Genomic DNA, 22,094 nt, shown 5'->3' on the forward strand with positions numbered 1-22,094 from the left:
TGACATAGAAATATACAGTCAACGCATTTTGACTGCTCAAATAGAACGAGTGCAATATAAAAGCCTGTAGAATTAAACTTAATACATTATATGAAGCTTGCATCTGTTTAAAAAATAACATCTTGGACTTCAGAGTTGAACTGGAGTTCAGTTAGCAAATAATGCATTCAGATACTGTAAAATCAGAAACTATTGCATGTATTCATTATTGTGATTGTTGGACAATCAATACATGTGCAAATAATGCTGTCAAAATGTGCTGGTTATTAATTTTACTACCTATTTTTCACAATAATAATTACATGGAAAAAGTATCTGAATTAACAGTTTTAACAATAACTATGAATCCCAGTATTGCAAAATTATCGAAAATAAAAGGCCATTTCATGTTGAAAAGTTACATTAGTATAAGGTATAATAATATCTTCACTTGTTTTAGGCAGTTTTGGTCCTTTTGTGAAGGCATCTAAATTTTTAAATTTCTTATGCTCAGATTGAAATGACTTTATTTTCATTTTTTTAATTATTCTTTCTTATGTTTTTTAAGTATCTAACAGACTAATCAACAAAACATAAACATGATTTATTGATTACTACTACTACCTTGTGGCTGGGGTCAATTTTTGTGTGTTCATTTCATGCAAATCTTATTGAAAACACTTTGTTCAATTTGTGCTCTCATATTTTTTATCATGACAAGGACATTTCTAAGCAATTTGACAACATTTTATCGAAAAGTATGAAAATGCAGGATATGAATTAATGTTAAATGGCATGTTAGTGTTAATACTATTTTTAAAATGATCGAATATTTAGTTGTTTAACTGTAGCTCTTCAGTCTGTGGTGCATTCTGACATATTTAATTAAATTTTACTGTTCATGTTAATTTGAATGGTTATTCATTGTAAGAATATAAGAATTCAAGCATAAAAAATATTAATTTAAAACAATATTTCTGAACATAGTAAAATAGTAAGCTTTGAAACAATATCCTATATGCTTAAACTTCAAACTTTCAAATAAAAAAAAACAAAAGTAAAGTACTACATATACACATCTCACATGGATTAAATCTTTGTTAAAACAATTTAATTAATGCTTAACCTTTATCCCTGGAAACCATGAGAATTAGTACCCCTCAAACAATAACAATTTCTCAAAATGAAACAAATTTATAATGTGATATTAAATTTTTCAGTTATAGGACTTGGTGTGGACAAAGAATCTATACCTGTACAGTCAGAACCTGAATGGGTAGCAGAAAGAAAGCAGTATGAATTTGGGGTACCAGGACTTGAGCTTAATACTAATTACAGAATAAAAGTTTGGGCCAAAACTAAAACAGGAAGAGGTGACATTGAATTTGTAGATGTCAAAACTGCTGCTGAAAATAGTTAGTATTTATATAGCAAAAAAATGATTAAAATGATTCAACTTAAATAGTATACTGAATCCTTAAAAAAAACCACCACAATACATACCCCTTAACCATGAACATTGATTATCTGATTCCTGTATCAGGATTAACTGAAACATACAGCTTATAACATTAAACACATTAGTTAACCCGGAAAAAAAAATAAGAAACCTAAGAAAATGTTACTTTCTAAAGGCATCCTATAATGTATTAATAACAAGTAAAAAAATGGTGGGAAATAGATATTTATTTTTTAAAATATGATGGGAAAAGGCTGACTCAAACTTTTACCTTGTACATTGAAAATATGATCATTTGTACATTCTGCTGTAGTCTAAACACTAGTCTTTATTATTATTTCAGTGCCTACTGTCCCTTTAATTGTGGATGCTCTCCCAGCTAAAACTTCTATCAATGTTACCTGGCAGATAAACAAAGGTGATGTAGCAGGGTATCATTACTTTGTGGAATACAGAAAATATGGTAAATATAACCGTTTGTGTCCTCCATTTTAATTAAAACTTTGAATGCAATAGTTTCTGTTTCTAGTCTCTGTTGGTGGAAGAATTGTCAAGTATATATGGAGGAAAACTTTTTTTTCATTATCTCATACATTCAAAATTTCAAAAACAGAATAGCATGGAATATAATGTTTAAATCGTAAAAGTCACAATCATAATTGTTTTTCAATATGTTGAATTAACTTAAAATCTGTCATCACTTTTTTGAGTAAACTTGTGTCTTACTGTCACTCTTGCATCATGTTGGCTGAATTTAAACTGTAAATAAGACATTCAAATTGAATTTTGATTTAAATTTTAGTGAAATGTATGGAATTAGTTATCAAAGGTCGGCATCATTTAAATCCGGCTATGCCATGGCATGACATTAAAGAAAAGTCGGCAGGAATTAAAGTTTTTTCATCATACTGGAAAGCATTGTATATGTGACATTACACATCTGAAATGGTTAATCAGTTATAACAAAGATTTTTTTTTTCATGTGCTGTAAACTATGTCTAAAAAAAAAGCTTGCTGATCAGAAAAACTATTTTTATGTAAAAATACATTATAGTATACATGAAGAAGGCAATGATATGTAACAGTTCTGTTTTATTTTTCAGGAGAACACAAATTTCAATCAGGACCACCTGAAAAGAGAAATACTTGGTCTGTCATAAATAATTTGACTTCTGGTAGTTCTTATGAAGTTAAAGTGGTTGCTGAAAGTGGAAAATTTAAAGCTCGTAGTGAAATTAGACTTGTAACAACAGCAAAGACTGATGGTAAAAAATATTTACTTTCTCTATCATGATAGATGAAAACTGTTGCTCTGTTGTTTTTGTTATTGTATAGATTTGTAGATTTTCTTGACAGAATTTTTTAGCTAATTTCCAGATTAAAATAATATTGTAAAAATATTTCCTATCATAAATTTGATCGTTTAGCGAGATCAGAATCAGGGAAAGGAAAACTTGAAAATGAACTTTGCAAGTAGATTTGGTGTTGGAAACTTTTTTTACACTTTTGATCCTCAATGCTCTTCAACTTCGTACTATATTTGGCCTTTTTAACTTTATTTTATTCAAGCAACACTGATGAGTCTTTCTGTCTTCACTGAAGATGAAACATGCGTTTGGCACAAATATAAAATTTCAATCCTGGTATCTATGACTAGTTTATTATGGCCCCGCAACGAAGTTGTCGGTGCCATATAGTTGTACCCTTGTCCGTTATTCCGAAATTCTGAAATTCCAAAATTCCAAAATCCCGTCATTTCGCCATTCTGCAAAAAATCATTATACAGAGTTTTTTTCTAAACGCCTTTAGATATTGGGCTGATTTTGGTATGTGAGTTAACCATGATAAGTTACAGATCAATTTTAAGTTTCGTCCTTCTCCGCTAATTTTTGCTGAAATTACAGGCTTTGGACTTTGATAAATTGTTGAAAATCACAGTTATACAGACTTTTTTTCTAAAGTCTTTCAGATATTGGGATGATTTTTAGCATGTGAGTTAACCAAGATGAGTTACAGATCAAGTTTAAGTTTTGTTCAACTCGGCTAATTTTTGCCGAAATTACAGGCTATGGACTTTGATAAATTGTTGGAAATCACAGTTATACAGACTTTTTTTCTATATGTTTTCAGATATTGGGCTGATTTTTGGTATGTGATTTACTCTTGATGAGTTACAGATCAAGTTCAAGTTTTGTTTCTCTCCGTTAATTTTTGCCAAAATTAAGGGTTTACAACTTTGAAAACTGTTGAAAATCACAGTTATACAGACTTTTTTTCTATACTCCTCCACATTTTGAGCTGATTTTTGATATGTGAAACTACCATTATGTTTGTGTCCACATTTGTTATTGAAATAGCAGATTTTTCAAGACGGGGCCATTCGTGTTGCTTTGACACATTTTACAGTAAATCATCTTTGATAAAAACTAAACATGATATTGATTCATTTTATTTCTTTTATTTCCAGAGGTAGCATCTGCTGTGTATAATGCAGAATGGTTCATCATTATGATGGTTGTCTTAGCTTTACTTATACTAATATTATTTATAGTGTGCCTTGTAAAACGCAGCAGAGGAGATAAATACCATGGTAAGTCAAGAGTTTTACTTATACTAAAGTAGAACTTGTATGGTAAGGGATAGGGTATATAAATACCATGGAAATGTTTACTGTTTCATCTGTTTTGAAAATAAAATCAAACTTATAGAAATTTCCAAGTAGGGTGTTTAAAAAAACAGGCTTACAGAAATTCCACAAAACAGCCTATAACTGGTCTGAAAGATAAGTTGTATAAATGATAATAAGATTAAGTGCATTTTTGGGTTAACTTTTGTCAGGCATTTGGTCAGCTATGTTCAAAAGTGTGTCTAACTGAAATAAAAGTTGATCTTTGATATTAGAATATAATTTGTGATGTTTTTCCTCATGGTTTTAGGCAAGGGATGACCATTAGCTCATTGAGAGAATAGGTGACCCATCTTTTTAATGTCAATATGTCTTACACATTACTTGATTTATTTTTTCAGTACAAGAAAAAGAGAAATTAAGAGGTTTGGAGAATGATGAAAAGAAGACAGCTCAATATAATGGATTTAATGACAAGTAAGCTTATAATAAACCAGACAAACAATCAACATTCATTCATCATTTAATCCGAACTTACTAAGCCATAATCATCATGTTTATTGCTTTGACTATATTATATCTTGTATAAATAGATGGACAAACATGGTTATACTAACATTCATCTGTCAAACTAACCTACAGTTGTCATGCTAACCTATACTTGCTCACCAATCATCAAATAAAATTGAGAATAAAAGTCCTTCATTTTAATTTTGAAAGTGAGAAGAAATCAAAAGACATAATTAAGAACTTCATTATAAATTGAATATCTAAAGAAAAACTGACAAGGAAACTGAATGTAAGATTTTTAAAACTGTGATTCCTATTATATATCTTTTGGACAAAGAGAAGCAATTCCTTTAAGAGACAAACTATGGTCCCTGTCTATACAAAGCAAAGGTTGAAGGGTGTTTGTTGTGAGGATTCTAACAATAATTTTGACTTTACAAATGAATGACATATTTATAGCAAAACAGGCGGTTATTAAGTCCAAATGAAATACAGCTCTCATACATCATAACATATAACAAAGAAGATGTGGTGTAATTGCCAACGAGACAACTCTTCACAAAATAAAACAGATTTCCAGCAATAGTGCTTTGAAATGTTTAAAAAAAAACTTTAGGTAGTTAAATACAATTCTGTGATATAATTTGTAAAGGAAAGAGAGTTCTGTTTTAAGTGTTTAGAGGTTCCTCAGTGCTAACCCTGGCTGGAAGTAAAGAGTGTTAATTAAGCACCCCTTTAATAGTAATAAGTTCAAAGATGGACATTTATAAATAGTTTTGTTACAGGCCTCCATTTTGTAAATTTAAAACAATATTTCTGCATCTGATAAAAATTGCTGAAGCATCAATCATTCTCATCATCAAATCATCCTTCACATTGTTTTGGCTTTCTTACTGTTGTATTGTCTTCTGTCTTCATTTCCTCTTTGTATTATTTATCAATTTTATTTCATTCTTTTCTATTGTTTATTTAACGACAGCTTCAAACTTTTTCTGTCCTAGCATTTTTACCTCGGAAACAAATACTCCTACCTGATTTTAATCCTTTGAGACTCTTAACATTCATTAGTTTGATTTTTTTTAAATTTATTATATCATAATATGGTCTGAGGTAATTGTTTATTATAAATAAAAAAAAAACATATATAATTTTTAGCTCACCTGGCTGGAACTATTTCCCCCACTTAGCGTCCTTTGTCATTGGTTGTTCATTAACTTTTACAAAAATCTTCCTCTCTGAAACGGCTGTCCCAATTGGAATCAAACTTAACCCCAAACATTAATTGCATATCTAGTTTTTTTTTTAAATGCGTTTGACAAACCAATATGGCTAAAAATAGAACATAGGTGTAAAATGCAATTACCATTAGAATGAAATTCAAAACAGTGTGGCTGTGGCCATTGATTGACACATTAAATTCATCCATTGACTGGGACAATTTAGGTGAACGTTTGTATGTAACGACCACTGCTCACTATGTACTATTTAAAGACACTTAAACTATGGGGTCACCAATGGTTCTCAACACCTTAATAAAGTAATTCGAAAAATTAATCAGAAATAACACAATGTTTTGATTTATATCAATTATATAGGTGACATAAAGGTTATTCCTGATTAATTTTTTCGATATATTTTATAATTAAAGACGTTAAGAAACCTTTGGTGACCTCACAGTTTAAATGTCTATCGTAGGTACGTCGTGAACAGTGGTCGTTACAGACAAACGTTCACGTATATTGTCCCAGTCAATGGATAAATTTAATGTGTCAATCAATGGCCACACCCACACTGTTTTGAATTTCATTCTATCTTAAAAACCACTGTAGGTAGTGAAAATCTGTTCAGAAATATGAGATAAACCTTATGTCTAGAAGAAAAGATCAGATCAGATTTGTAAATAACCCATTATGGCCTAAATATTCAGTCAACATGTTATTAGAGTTATTGCCCTTTAATTATAATTTTAAAAATATTTTGGTGTTTTTTTGTCTTCATCTTGAAAACTCAATTAGATTTTAAAAACGTTTAAAAAAAATGATCAGGAAAATTTCTACAAATACTTACTGACATGACTGAATTGTCAGTTAACTCTTTTAAAATAGAGTTACCTCCCTTAAATGATTATTATTTTGTTGTTGTAAAATTTGGCCATTGTTGAAGATGAGCGACACATGCTCTTATAAGAGCCTATAATTTTTAAGAATATTTTAACTAAAAGCATTATATTCAAGACTTTGATATATTTCAATATAAAAAAAATCAGTTTAGAAACAGTATGTTTTGCATGAAATGGTAGGACTCGTTATTCCATTATGTAATTTTGCCATATCCCCATATACGTAATCTTGTCTTGTGTCAGTTGTGTTGTCATTGCATTTAAATCATATATGTATTTATATATCATTGTAATTTGGTCAAATGATATACATTGATTGTTGGTACACCAGCCAGTATCTCAAAGTATTCAGGATGAGAATGATAAGTTATTTGTAAGTTTGAGAGCACCAGGCAGAATGAACAAAAACCTCTCGCAGAACAGAATAAGAGCATATCTTTTTTTCAACTTTTGAAATAATTATGTGAGGTCTACAATGAATTGAATTAGTAATATTTTTTGTAACTGCAGATTTGTTAATTTTTGTAGATACCAATTTTCGTGGATTGGGGAAAATTTTTGTTACATGATTTCAATGATTATGCTAAAGTCTGCAAACCAACCTATAGAAAATGTTTTTGTCGGTGAACAATTAAATTCCTATATTACTTTTACCCATGAAATTCACGAAAATTGGTATCCCATAAATAATAAGGAATCCTCAGGTATTGTTTTCTTGAAATTTTTAATAAGAAAAACAACACTTTAACACAAGTTCCTAAATTCCATAATTTAAGCTCAGCTATTCAGGACTTAATCACAAAATAAGGATATTTATCATATACTTAGACTAAATATCATATGAATTTTACTGTATGATAAAAGCATTAAAATTTACGTAAACTTCATATTTTTCAAATTGGTGCTTAGCGGGCTGATATGAAAAGTTTATCACATGCTTCGATTGTTATCACATGCCTTTCCGTAACGTTATCGCATGGCTTTCCGGTGATACTCAGCAAATTGTGGAAAATACACTTCAATACTACGTTTTCAGTGAAAAACATTACAAAGTATTATTGTATACAAACCAATTATTTGGATACATGGATACTGGAAAGTATATTGTGTAAAATAATAAAAAAAAAAAAACATAAAAAAAAAAAAAAACCAAATTATTAAATAAATGCCCTTTTTAAAAGTTTCAAACATAATTTAGAAAGTTACTTTAAAAAAAGTTGACTTTTCCAAACAGTGTTCATTATATATATTGTTGGATTATTTTTTTTATTGTTGATTCGTCCTTATTAAAATAGTTTTTTTTTTCTCTATATGCTAAAAAGATTTCATATCGAATGTACTAAATTTGGGGTCCGACGTCCGTGAACTTTTCACTCTTTGAACTTCTATTTGGGAACAACGTAAAAGGATCAATATATGAATCTGTTATTTTCTCCATTGTTGAAGCATATGATAAAAAGATCATAACATGTCATTTTTCATATCGAATGTATTATCAGCCCTCGGTCAATATCAGCCCTCGAGCCATGCGGCTCTTGGGCTGATATTGAACCTAGGGCTGATAATACATGCGATATGAAAAATGCCATGTAATAATCTGATAGTATTGTCAGTAGAAGTTATGTTATTACTTGATATTATTTATATTTTTGTTTTCCCTATTCCTTAAAGGATTGCCACCTGGGATTTTGATGAGCTGTGAGTCCTGACAAAATGCAGGTGTTATTTTTGTTATTTTTACTTCCCCAGCTCTACTTTCAGTTTCACTATCAAAATTTATGCATGTTTGTATAATTGTAGTGGCTTCTTCTATTTGGTTTATATCTTTTTAAGTTCAATTTTATTTTGATGTTGTGATCATCATAAATAGCTTATTATCATAACATGTGTGCATTTTATGTCAATTATGGATGTCATGAAGTTTGATTTGAACATCCCTTTTCATAACTGACATTGTTTAAAAAAATACAATTTGACATGCTTTCATTTATTGTTATAATCAATTCTAGCAGATGAAATATTTGCCTAAAAAATTATTCATGCATAAATCACAAGGAACTAATAGAGATTGATATTTTCTGTGTGATGCAATTTTTCAAGTTAGAATTTGCACTTAACAGCTTGTTTAATAATCATTAGGGATCTTAAGATTTCTGTAGTGATTTAGAATAATAAGGATAACTTTTTTGGCTTCAACTATCATATCAAATGTATATGAACTAATACAATTTTTATATTGTCAGTTATTTCCATATGGGCGAGAGCAAAAAATTGCAAGAATCACCAAATATGGAAAAGTGAGACCAATCATAGTGCTTATTCTTGGTCTTTTTTTATCAAATTAAAACCCAAACGGCCTTTGACTGTATAGTTAATTTTTTCATGCGACTTTTTCCACAGTAAATATGAGTAAAATGTCAACCAATTTAGTAGAATAGATGGAATCATTGCTCAAACAGTATGGTGGGTTCATCTAACCTTGACCTAATTTTTATTGGTCATGACTTGTGACTAGGTTTGTTCATATAAGTAATGGGCCAACTATATAATGTGTAAAGAATGATAGTTAGGTATAATTGTCTGTCTGGCTGGGTTCATTTGACCATGACCTTACTTTCCTGGTTTGTTGGTCAATGTCAAGTTTGTCCTTCAGTAAGATTGTAAGAGACATTGATCTTCAAGGCTTTCAAAATAAAAATATCTTGTGCTATAAGTTCCTTTTTCAAATGGTAGGAAGAAGGCATTACATGATTGGATGAAGAAACTGTTTGAAAAGCTATTTATCTATTTGTCTGTTATGTTTTTGCTTCAAAAGTAATTATTTCCCAATTACAACTTTTATAAGAAAGTGCGCTTATTTCAAATCAAAATACTTGATCACCTTAAATATAGTACTGAGAAATGAGGTAATGTGGTTAGATATACTCTGATAAACTGCTATTTTCACTGGATTTAAAAGTAGGTTAACTTATAATTTAAAAAAAATGGCTTTTTAAACTCAGCAGAATAAACAAAAACAAAAAAAAAAGGAAAAAAAAACACTTATCATTGAAACAAAATAATTAGTTTTTGAAGATGTCAAAATGGTATTTTTTTGTAGCTTGTAGCTGGAAAACCCACTTTTTCACAGTTGTTTAAATTCACAGTCACCACTTTTAAGAATTACTAAAAAATATAGCAACTACCCCTGAATAAATATCACTAGCATAGCCCTGGCCTTGCGGTCATAAAACTTTCGAGCACGAGTTTTTGTACTCAGACTCAAGAATCAACCAATCAAAATACTGGATTTTGCGTTTCGAGCATGATTTTTGTGCTCCGAGCACTGAGCAAAGTTTTATGACTTCAACCCCTGACCTAACATTGATGCACATGATCATTCAAGTAATCTGATCTGTTTCAAACCTTGTATGTAAATGCCTTCTGTAACAAAGTTTCTATGTGTCATATGTACAGTCCATTGACCTCATCTCATGGTTTGGTGACTGTTTGTCATTTATATTTCTCACTTCAAATCAGTGAAAGGATCATTTTATTTGGGATATGAGACCCTAGCAATGTTTTATATCCATCAGACATGGTTAATATGACCTTGACTTTGTATTGTTAATCAGTGATCAAGATAATTGACACTTTCATGATAAGCACCATTTATCAGATACTATAAAAAAAACTATATTTGGTTCATTGCTCTATGTTAAGTGTCTGTGCTATTAGGCCTGTTTCTCTGATGGTTAACTTTGTTTGGGATATGGAATGATTGTAAAGTGTACATGTCTGTCTTGCAGGGTTATCTGACTTTGTCTTGATGATATAAAGAGTATGTGATATTTGTCTTAAAGACTTTCAATACAAATTTAATCATGATCAGTAAAGCAGGCGAGACATTTCAGCTTGTGCATTCTTTTCATACTAATTTGTAACTTGCTATTTTTTGTGGACAGTTGATCCAATATTTTGCTTGTGAATGTTCTTAAAAACAAATGATGGAATTTTGCTTTGCTAATTTTGGAAAACAACATACATTTATATCAGATATTTATTTGAATATCTCTTTAAAAGCTTGGAGCAATTTTTAATTTGAACTTTTTTAGACACTTGTCCAAATCTGTGTAAAATCTCTTGATGTTGTTTTTGTTGGTTTATTGGTCTGTTGTCTCATTGATACACATTCATCAATTCCTTTTGTTAGCTCACCTGGCCCGAAGGGCCAAGTGAGCTTTTCCCATCACTTGGCGTCCGGCGTCGTCGTCCATCGTCGTTAGCTTTTACAAAAATCTTCTCCTCTGAAACTATTGGGCCAAATTTAACCAAACTTGGCCACAACCATAATTAGGGTATCTAGTTTAAAAAATGTGTGGCGTGACCCGGTCAACCAACCAAGATGGCCGCCACGGCTAAAAATAGAACATAGGGGTAAAATGCAGTTTTTGGCTTATAACTCAAAAACCAAAGCATATAGAGCAAATCTGACATGTTGTATAATTGTTGATCAGGTTAAGATCTATCTGCCCTGAAATTTTCAGACGAATCGGACAACCCTTTGTTGGGTTGCTGCCCCTGAATTGGTAATTTTAAGGAGATTTTGCTGTTTTTAGCTCACCTGGCCCGAAGGGCCAAGTGAGCTTTTCTCATCACTTGGCGTCCGGCGTCCGGCGTCGTTAACTTTTACAAAAATCTTCTCCTCTGAAACTACTTGGCCAAATCAAACCAAACTTGGCCACAATCATCATTGGGGTATCTAGTTTAAAAAATGTGTGGCGTGACCCGGTCAACCAACCAAGATGGCCGCCACGGCTAAAAATAGAACATAGGGGTAAAATGCAGTTTTTGGCTTATAACTCAAAAACCAAAGCATTGAGAGCAAATCTGACGTGGGGTAAAAATGTTTATCAGGTCAAGATCTATCTGCCCTGAAATTTTCAGATGAATCGGTCAATCAGTTGTTGGGTTGCTGCCCCTGAATTGGTAATTTTGAGGAAATTTTGCTGTTTTTGGTTATTATCTTGAATATTATTATAGATAGAGATAAACTGTAAACAGCAATAATGTTCAGCAAAGTAAGATCTACAAATAAGTCAACATGACCAAAATGGTCAGTTGACCCGTTTAGGAGTTATTGCCCTTTATAGTCAATTTTTAACCATTTTTCGTTAATTAAAGTAATCTTTTACAAAAATCTTCTCCTCTGAAACTACTGGGCCAAATTAATCCAAACTTGGCCACAATCATCTTCGGGGTATCTAGTTTAAAAAATGTGTGGCGTGACCTGGTCAACCAACCAAGATGGCTGCCACGGCTAAAAATAGAACAAAGGGGTAAAATGCAGTTTTTGGCTTATAACTGAAAAACCAAAGCATTTTGAGGAAATCTGACAGGGATAAAAATGTTTATCAGGTCAAGATCTATCTGCCCTGAAATTTTCAGATGAATCGGTCAATCGGTTGTTGGGTTGCTGCCCCTGAATTGGTAATTTTGAGGAAATTTTGCTGTTTTTGGTTATTATCTTGAATATTATTATGGATAGAGATAAACTGTAAACAGCAATAATGTTCAGCAAAGTAAGATCTACAAATAAGTCAACATGACCAAAATGGTCAGTTGACCTGTTTAGGAGTTATTGCCCTTTATAGTCAATTTTTAACCATTTTTCTTTAATTAAAGTAATCTTTTACAAAAATCTTCTCCTCTGAAACTACTGGGCCAAATTAATCCAAACTTGGCCACAATCATCTTTGGGGTATCTAGTTTAAAAAATGTGTGGCGTGACCTGGTCAACCAACCAAGATGGCCGCCACGGCTAAAAATAGAACAAAGGGGTAAAATGCAGTTTTTGGATTATAACTCAAAAACCAAAGCATTTTGAGGAAATCTGACATGGGATAAAAATGTTTATCAGGTCAAGATCTATCTGCTTTGAAATTTTCAGATGAATCGGTCAATCGGTTGTTGGGTTGCTGCCCCTGAATTGGTAATTTTGAGGAAATTTTGCTGTTTTTGGTTATTATCTTGAATATTATTATAGATAGAGATAAATTGTAAACAGCAATAATGTTCAGCATAGTAAGATCTACAAATAAATCGACATGACCAAAATAGTCAGTTGACCCCTTTAGGAGTTATTGCCCTTTATAGTCAATCTTTAACCATTTTTAGCTCACCTGGCCCGAAGGGCCAAGTGAGCTTTTCCCATCACTTTGCGTCCGGCGTCCGTCGTCCGTCGTCCGTCGTCGTCCGTCGTCGTCCGTCGTCGTTAACTTTTACAAAAATCTTCTCCTCTGAAACTACTGGGCCAAATTAAACCAAACTTGGCCACAATCATCATTGGGGTATCTAGTTTAAAAAATGTGTGGCGTGACCCGGCCAACCAACCAAGATGGCCGCCATGGCTAAAAATAGAACATAGGGGTAAAATGCAGTTTTTGGCTTATAACTCAAAAACCAAAGCATTTAGAGCAAATCAGACATGGGGTAAAATTGTTTATCAGGTCAAGATCTATCTGCCCTGAAATTTTCAGATGAATCGGACAACCCGTTGTTGGGTTGCTGCCCCTGAATTGATAATTTTAAGGAAATTTTGCTGTTTTTGGTTATTATCTTGAATATTATTATAGATAGAGATAAACTGTAAACAGCAATAATGTTCAGCAAAGTAAGATTTACAAATAAGTCAACGTGACCGAAATGGTCAGTTGACCCCTTTAGGAGTTATTGCCCTTTTTAGTCCATTTTTAACCATTTTTCGTAAATCTTAGTTATCTTTTACAAAAATCTTCTCCTCTGAAACTACTGGGACAAATTAATCCAAACTTGGCCACAATCATCATTGGGGTATCTAGTTTAAAAAATGTGTGGAGTGACCCGACCAACCAACCAAGATGGCCGCCATGGCTGAAAATAGAACATAGGGGTAAAATGCAGTTTTTGGCTTATAATTCAAAAACCAAAGCATTTAGAGCAAATCTGACGGAAGAAAATTGTTCATCAGGTCAAGATCTATCTGCCCTGAAATTTTCAGATGAATTGAACAACCCGTTGTTGGGTTGCTGCCCCTGAATTGATAATTTTAAGGAAATTTTGCTGTTTTTGGTTATTATCTTGAATATTATTATAGATAGAGATAAACTGTAAACAGCAATAATGTTCAGCAAAGTAAGATCTACAAATAAGTCAACATGACCAAAATGGTCAGTTGACCACTTTAGGAGTTATTGCCCTTTATAGTCAATTTTTAACCATTTTTCGTAAATCTTAGTAATCTTTTTCTCTGAAACTACTGGGCCAAATTTAACCAAACGTGGCCATAATTATCATTGGGGTATGTAGTTTAAAAAATGTGTCCGGTGACCCGGCCAACCAACACAGATGGCCGCCATGGCTAAAAATAGAACATAGGGGTAAAATGCAGTTTTTGGCTTATAACTCAAAAACCAAAGCATTTAGAGCAAATCTGACAGGAAGTAAAATTGTTGATCAGGTCACGATCTATCTGCCCTGGAATTTTCAGATGAATCGGATAATTGGTTGTTAGGTTGCTGCCCCTGAATTGGTAATTTTGAGGAAATTTTGCTGTTTTTTTTGTTATCTTGAATATTATTATAGATAGAGATAAACTGTAAACAGCAATAATGTTCAGCAAAGTAAGATCTACAAATAAGTCAAAATGACCAAAATGGTTAGTTGACCACTTTAGGAGTTATTGCCCTTTATAGTCAATTTTTAACCATTTTTCGTAAATCTTAGTAATCTTTTAGAAAAATCTTCTCCTCTGAAACTATTGGGCCAAATTTAACCAAACTAAGCCATAATTGGGGTATCTAGTTAAAAAAATGTGTCTGGTAACTCGGCCAACAAACCAAGATGGCCGCCATGGAAAAAATAGAACATGGGGGTAAAATGCAGTTTTTGGCTTATAACTCAAAAACCAAAGCATTAAGAGCAAATCTGACAGGAAGTAAAATTGTTGATCAGGTCACGATCTATCTTCCCTGGAATTTTCAGATGAATCGGATAATCGGTTGTTAGGTTGCTGCCCCTGAATTGGTAATTTTGAGGAAATTTTGCTGTTTTTTTTGTTATCTTGAATATTATTATAGATAGAGATAAACTGTAAACAGCAATAATGTACAGCAAAGTAAGAACTAAAAATAAGTCACTATGACCAAAATAGTCAACTGACACCCTAAGGAGTTATTGCCCTTCATAGTCAATTTTTAACAATTTTCTTAAAATTTGAAGATTTTCAATAACATTTTCCACAGAAAGTACTGTTATAGATAGAGATAATTGTAAGCAGCAAGAATGTTAAGTAAAGTAAGATCTACAAACACATCACCATCACCAAAACACAATTTTGTCATGAATCCATCTGTGTCCATTGTTTAATATTCACATAGACCAAGGTGAGCGACACAGGCTCTTTAGAGCCTCTAGTTCATAAATCTAAGTAATCTTTTACAAAATCTCCACTGAAACTACTAGGCCACAATCATCTTTGGGGTATCTAGTTTGAAAAATGTGTCCGATGACCTGGCCATTCAACCAAGATGGCCGCCACGGCTAAAAATAGAACATAGGGGTAAAATGCAGTTTTTGGCTTATAACTATGAAACCAAAGCATCTAGAGCAAATCTGACAAGAAGTTAAATTGTTAATCAAGTCAATATCTATCTGCCCTGAATTTTTCAGATGAATTTGACAACTGGTTGTTGGGTTGCTGCCCTCCAATTGGTAATTTTTAAAGAAATTTTGCCGTTTTTGGTTATCTTGAATACTATTATAGATAGCGATAAACTGTAAACAGCAATAATGTTCAGCAAAGTAAGATCTACAAATAAGTCAACATGACCTAAATGGTCAATTGACCCCTTAAGGAGTTATTGCCCTTTATAGTCAATTTTTAACAATTTTCATTAATTTGGTAAATTTATGTAAATTTTTACCAAATATAGTTCTCTGTTTATTTATGTAAATTTTTACCAAATATAGTTCTCTGTTACTAATGGGCAAAGTTCATTATAGATATAATTGTAAGAAGCAAAATCGTTCAGTAAAGTAAGAACTTCAAACACATCACCATCACCAAAATACAATTTTGTCATGAATCCATTTGTGTCCTTTGTTTAATATGCACATAGACCAAGGTGAGCGACACAGGCTCTTTAGAGCCTCTAGTTTGTTATTATCTTGAATATTATTATAGATAGAGATAAACTGTAAACAGCAATTATGTTCAGCAAAGTAAGATTAACAAATAAGTCATCATGACCGGAATGGTCAGTTGACCCCTTTAGGAGTTATTGCCCTTTATAGTCAATTTTTAACCATTTTTCGTAAATCTTAGTTATCTTTTACAAAAATCTTCTCCTCTGAAACTACTGGGCCAAATTTAACCAAACTTGGCCACAATCATAATTAGGGTATCTAGTTTAAAAAATGTGTGGCATGACCCGGTCAACCAACCAAGATGGCCGCCACGGCTTAAAATAGAACATAGGGGTAAAATGCAGTTTTGGCTTATAACTCAAAAACCAAAGCATTTAGAGCAAATCCGACATGAGGTATAATTGTTGATCAGGTCAAGATCTATCGGCCCTGAAATTTTCAGACGAATTGGACAACCCTTTGTTGGGTTGCTGCCCCTGAATTGGTAATTTTAAGGAGATTTTGCTGTTTTTTGTTATTATCTTGAATATTATTATAGATAGAGATAAACTGTAAACAGCAATTATGTTCAGCAAAGTAAGATTAACAAATAAGTCAACATTACCGGAATGGTCAGTTGACCCCTTTAGGAGTTATTGCCCTTTATAGTCAATTTTTAACCATTTTCGTAAATCTTAGTTATCTTTTACAAAAATCTTCTCCTCTGAAACTACTGGGCCAAATTAATCCAAACTTGGCAACAATCATCTTTGGGGTATCTAGTTTTAAAAATGTGTCCGGAGACCCGGCCATCAAATCAAGATGGCCGCCACAGCTAAAAATAGAACATAGGGGTAAAATGCAGTTTTTGGCTTATAATTCAAAAACCAAAACATTAAGAGCAAATCTGACATGGGATAAAATTGTTTATCAGATCAAGATCTATCTGCCCTCTAATTTTCAGATGAATCTGACAACCCATTGTTGGGTTGCTGCCCCTAAATTGGTAATTTTAAGGAAATTTTGCTGTTTTTGGTTATTATCTTGAATATTATTATAGATAGAGATAAACTGTAAACAGCAATTATGTTCAGCAAAGTAAGATTTACAAATAAGCCAGCATGACCGAAACGGTCAATTGACCCCCTAAGGAGTTATTGTCCTTTATAGTCAATTTTTAACAATTTTCATAAAATTTGTAAATTTTTATTAACATTTTCCACTGAAACTACTGGGCCAAGTTCATTATAGATAGAGATAAATTTAAGCAGCAAGACTGTTTAGTAAGATAAGATTTACAAACACATTACCATCACCAAAACACAATTTTGTCATGAATCCATCTGCTTCCTTTGTTTAATATTCACATAGACCAAGGTGAGCGACACAGGCTCTTTAGAGCCTCTAGTTTGTATTTGTAATATTTTGATTCATTTCAGATGTGACCAGCTACTTTGAACTTTTGAACTAAATATTTTTTTTTATTGTTGACAAAAGAAGTTAGCAGAACAGAAATATTTAATTATTTGATCATATATTTAAATATAACAGGCTATTATTTGAACTTGGAATTATTTTTAATTATGGAATTTGCATAATTTGTTGCGTTTGAAATTTTTGATAAATTCCATGTGTAATCTGAATTATAGTGTTTTGAGCGGTGCATAACACTTTCCACACAATCCATTTTGTATAGATAGTGTTGTGCGTGGCACAGTACATTCTATTGAAAATGTTCTATTGTCTTTGTATTAGAAAGTGTTGTGCGCAGCACAGAACATTATAATACAGAATAAACATGGAATTCATTAAAAATTTCAAGCACAAGAAATTATGCAAATTCCATAATTAAAAATAATTCCAAGTTCAAATAATAGCCTGTTATATGTAATGCTTTGAAATGTGAGGGGGGAAATAATTAAAAGAAAACATGTCTGCTTTCTCAATGATCGAAAATTCAAAATAATTGTATTACCCTCTTCCTCTACAGAGATTTTTCATGGTTTTTTTTATTAATTTTTATTCCCACCTAGGGGCATTATGTTTTTTGGTCTATGCATCCATTCATTTATCTGTCCATCCATCTGTCCTGCTTCAGGTTAAAAGTTTTTGATCTAGGTTGTTTATAATGAAGTTGAATACCGATCAACTTGAAACTTTGTACACATTCCCTATATGATCTTCTGAATTTTGTTGCCATATTAGAATTTGAACCCCAATTTCACAGTCCACAGAACATAGAAAGTTAGAGTGTGAGTGGATCATCCATATACTATGGACACATTGTTTTTCTAACCAAAGCAAGACAACCTATTGTGGTTTGAGTTATACTGCTTTGTCTAACAGTCATCACTTTTAAAATAGACCTGAACTAATGAAAAATGAAAAATCACATGATTTTGCAATTTTTGTCATGTCGACCAATCTTAACATATAATACATAATACAATATTTATCATATACATGTAGATTGCTTTTTCCTAATCAAGAGTTACAAAAAACACATACAAGTTTTTAGTTTCCTACTTGAATTACTACCTTATCTTAAAATTATAAATATTCATCATTGAAATTATAATTTAATATTATATTTTAACAAAAATAGTCTGGTTACTTACCTTGCGATCCAGCACATAGCAAATCTTACAAAGTGTGTCAGTCCAGTACACAGTGATATTTTCACAGTACAGTAGAGAGTCCTATCCATAATATGCATGTAATATTTGCCACTGAATGTTTAGTAGCAATTATAATCATTCAATCAAAATAATCATTTGAATATAACATTTGTTCATTCACATGTTTAAATTAGAAAATACAACTTCGATTGGTAAGAAAATTAATTGTTTTTATTTGTTCCTTTCAGTGGTGAGACACAACCTTTAGCCGGTAGTCCTGATGATTATGACAAAGGTCCCCTAGAGAGTGATAAAGACAGTCTAGAAGAATACGCTGATCCTGATCCTAGTAGATTTAATGAAGATGGTTCATTTATAGGACAGTATGGTGCAGAAAAAATGACAGCTTCAGATGTGGCCGCTCCATCGGCCATGCATACATTTGTGTAGCATTAATTCATTAGGCATAAATCATTATAACGTGAATGTAAATGGATTGGATCTTTGGATGAGAAAAAAATAGAGAAGTGTTTATTGTGGGTGATGTTATCTAGAAAAAAATCATTCTCATTTTGCCGAATTTCCTGACATAGTGACAAAATTGATTTCCTTGTAAAAGACTTAGACAATTTATACAAGGTTATTCTAAGCACAAATGGAAGGAAGGTTATTATATTTATTTCAAGCTGATAAAGTATCACTTCATGCTGTCTAAACCCTACAGAGATACACACCATATTTAGAGTGTCGATGGATATAGGATGCACTGTCAAGTATCACAATCTTATAAGCTGTTTTATCCTTCATGTTTTCATTCCTTAGTGCTATTATTTTCCAGTTTGATATTACAGGAGTAATATGATATAAGCTTTACATTCCAATAAAACTTCGGGGACCATTGATGTGCTTAATCCCAGTGATTTTAGGTTAAAGGTTGTGTCGTGTACCAGGTTCGGCTATACATGTTGTGGATATATATATCTATATATATTGAAGATAGTCTCATAATAGACAATTTAAACAATGCTTGTATGTTTGTGTGAACAAATGTCTCTGAATTATATAAATTAGTTATTGTTTTGTATATATGTATATTAAACTTTGTAATTATTTTTTATTTGTTTAAAGGGTTAGTTAAACATTTATTAAAATGAGTTATGGTTGAAATTTCATTTGTCAAGCAGGGATAGGATTATTATAAACTGTACACCAAAAATGGAAAATATATTTAATCAATATTTTTTTCAAAAACAAAACCTCAGTATTACCTTAAAATAGGAAATTTGTGATGATGCACATAAGATATACCTCTTGAAAAGTTTTAAAGTTATTGTGAAGAAAAGAATACATTTTATATACTTGAACATAGAAATATATCTGTCAGTGCATACAGTTTAACAATTTGAAGCTTTTTTTCGCTTCATTAAATCAAGATCACTGTCTCATAATATTTATTTGAATTTTCTTTGATTTAAAACATTCATGTGTGCTCTTCAGCAATAGCTTTCAAACTCAGTAGGCAGCCAAGACTAATTAACCACTACAGTTACGTTGTATAAATATCGACTTTATGTTTTAGTTATATACTTGGCCAGGTTTTTAATCAAAAGTGTTGTTTAATATGTTGAAGCTAGTCAGTTAATGAATCAAAAGTATTTTAACTTTTGACATTATTATTATTATACATTTCTAGTTTGCTATTTCATGCAATGCCACCATTAACACTGACCTATATAAGTCATTGTCACACAGGGATTTTGTGTAAACATATTGCAAAACTAAGAATGATTTGTCAACAATATACAAAACGGTTTTCAATCTTGGTTTTTGAAATATTTGGCCAATCAGAAGAAGCTTTACATCCAAAATTAAATTATTATTTGATAACTGAAATTTTAGATTGTGGTCCACATGGAACATTGTTTTTTTACTTGTAATAAATGAATCCACAGTGTAAGAAAAGTTGTTAACATTTTTTGTTTTAGAAGATTAGGACTACGTCATGTCCCAGTTCAGATTATCATTTCATTTTTACATCTTTTCACTTCCCACCTGTATGAAATGTTTTAAGTGTATATGATGAATGGTTTATTTATAGCTTTAAATGTGAATTAGACATGTAACTGCCATGTTGTGCTAGCTTGAAAGAAAATTGTTTGTTTCACTACATCTGGTCATAAGAAATTCATACTTCCAGCAAATATATTCCATCAAGTTAAAGCCAGATTGGTACCTTTGACGAAGCAATACAAATATTTATCCTCTTCCCCTCATCATTGTTTGTATATTTAGTTGTGTCGATTTAATAGATTTATATAATTATAGAAATTTGTCTCATGATTTGTTTATTTTAATGTGATGCTGCCTTTCAATGGTTAAATAAAAAATGGCAGCAGTGTAAACAATTAAAATAAAGAGAAGGGTTTTGGCCTGTACACAGTTTTTATGAATTGCTGATCACAATTATTGTGTTAAAAGAAATAAGAATATAAAAAAACATGAAAACAAAGTACATGTAATTTATTCTGAGTGAATATCTCCATCCAATTACTTAAGAAACAAAATATATAGTTCTAGCTTTCATATTTATTACCAAGTGATATTGATTTGAGAATATTCCTTGTTAATTCAGTTGTAAATTTTACATGTGTGTTTATGTATAAATGTATTGTTGATTTATTTTATGTTGGTGCAATTATCACTAAAATGTGGTATTCATTTTCATTTTATGTTGAGAGCTGTTTCATTAAAACATACACTGTTACCAAAGGGAAGGCACACTTAAAATGGAAAAAACACCTTTAGTTGCAATTATAGAATTTCACTTATATTTCCACTGTACAAAAATATGTGACACCCACCCACTTAGAGATTTCAAAGTGCCTGTCCTAGATTAAGTGTATGTTTTTGAGGAATAACTAATGAAGAATTCACTAGCATTTATTATGCCTTGCTTTTTTCAAGATTTTTTAAACTTCATGTTAAGATGAAATTCAGAACAGGTTGTACATGTTTTGTGACAGTAAATAAAACCAGAATTTTTTTATGATATACTGTGTTGTAGTATTAAAGGTTGTTAAAAGACACATTTTAAATTAAATCTTTGTCAGAATCACAGATGATTGTCTCCCTTTCCTGTTTTTTGCAAAGAATTTGTTCATTTTCACAATAGTGTGATAAGATTTTATCATTTGTCTTTTACAGTCATTATAAAGCCTAATCTATTTATAGAGGTATTTACAGATCTTTTATTCTCTAGGCTTATTTTGTTTTTTATCCCCTAAATTATTAAATATTTTATCACTTATTTTTATGTGCCTGATAAATTTCATCTATAAATAAATATACCTTTTAAGATGCTTCTCAAATTTTAAAGAATTGCTTCTGATTTACATAAGTATTTTTTTAAGAATTGAATAATAGTGGTAAATCTCCCATTGAAAAAAAGGGGGAGAGGAAGGGGGAACATGAGACTTGTAAAGAAAAAATCCTGAAATATGATGTTTGCATTATCTGTAAAAACTTTTTATTTCTAAAGTTAATGTAAATTCAGAAATTATTGTGTGCATTAATATTACAATTTATAATGAATAAACAGAAATATGAGTTTAATCATTGCAATTTCAGGAAAATCTGCTT

The 22,094-nt window shown here is 31.4% G+C and overlaps 1 protein-coding gene across 7 annotated transcripts in view; it reads left to right on the top strand.

The window, feature by feature from the left end:
- LOC139511559 (neuroglian-like) overlaps positions 1–21,740 on the top strand; it is a 107,461-nt gene extending 85,721 nt beyond the window's left edge. For 4 of the 7 annotated variants that reach the window (XM_071298396.1, XM_071298419.1, XM_071298412.1 and 1 more), the window contains 6 exons: positions 1,200–1,394; positions 1,782–1,901; positions 2,542–2,703; positions 3,906–4,028; positions 4,466–4,541; positions 18,704–21,740. In XM_071298396.1, the coding sequence (XP_071154497.1) occupies positions 1,200–1,394; positions 1,782–1,901; positions 2,542–2,703; positions 3,906–4,028; positions 4,466–4,541; positions 18,704–18,905 (878 nt within the window). In that variant the 3' untranslated portion in view covers positions 18,906–21,740. Of the gene's footprint in view, positions 1–1,199; positions 1,395–1,781; positions 1,902–2,541; positions 2,704–3,905; positions 4,029–4,465; positions 4,542–8,364; positions 8,413–18,703 lie in introns of all 7 variants that reach the window. The other 3 variants (XM_071298427.1, XM_071298443.1, XM_071298433.1) reach the window with 2 other exon arrangements.
- The last annotated feature ends 354 nt before the right edge of the window (positions 21,741–22,094 follow it).

This window comes from Mytilus edulis, chromosome 1 (genome assembly GCF_963676685.1).
Source record: "Mytilus edulis chromosome 1, xbMytEdul2.2, whole genome shotgun sequence".
Classification (NCBI taxonomy): Eukaryota; Metazoa; Mollusca; class Bivalvia; order Mytilida; family Mytilidae; genus Mytilus; species Mytilus edulis.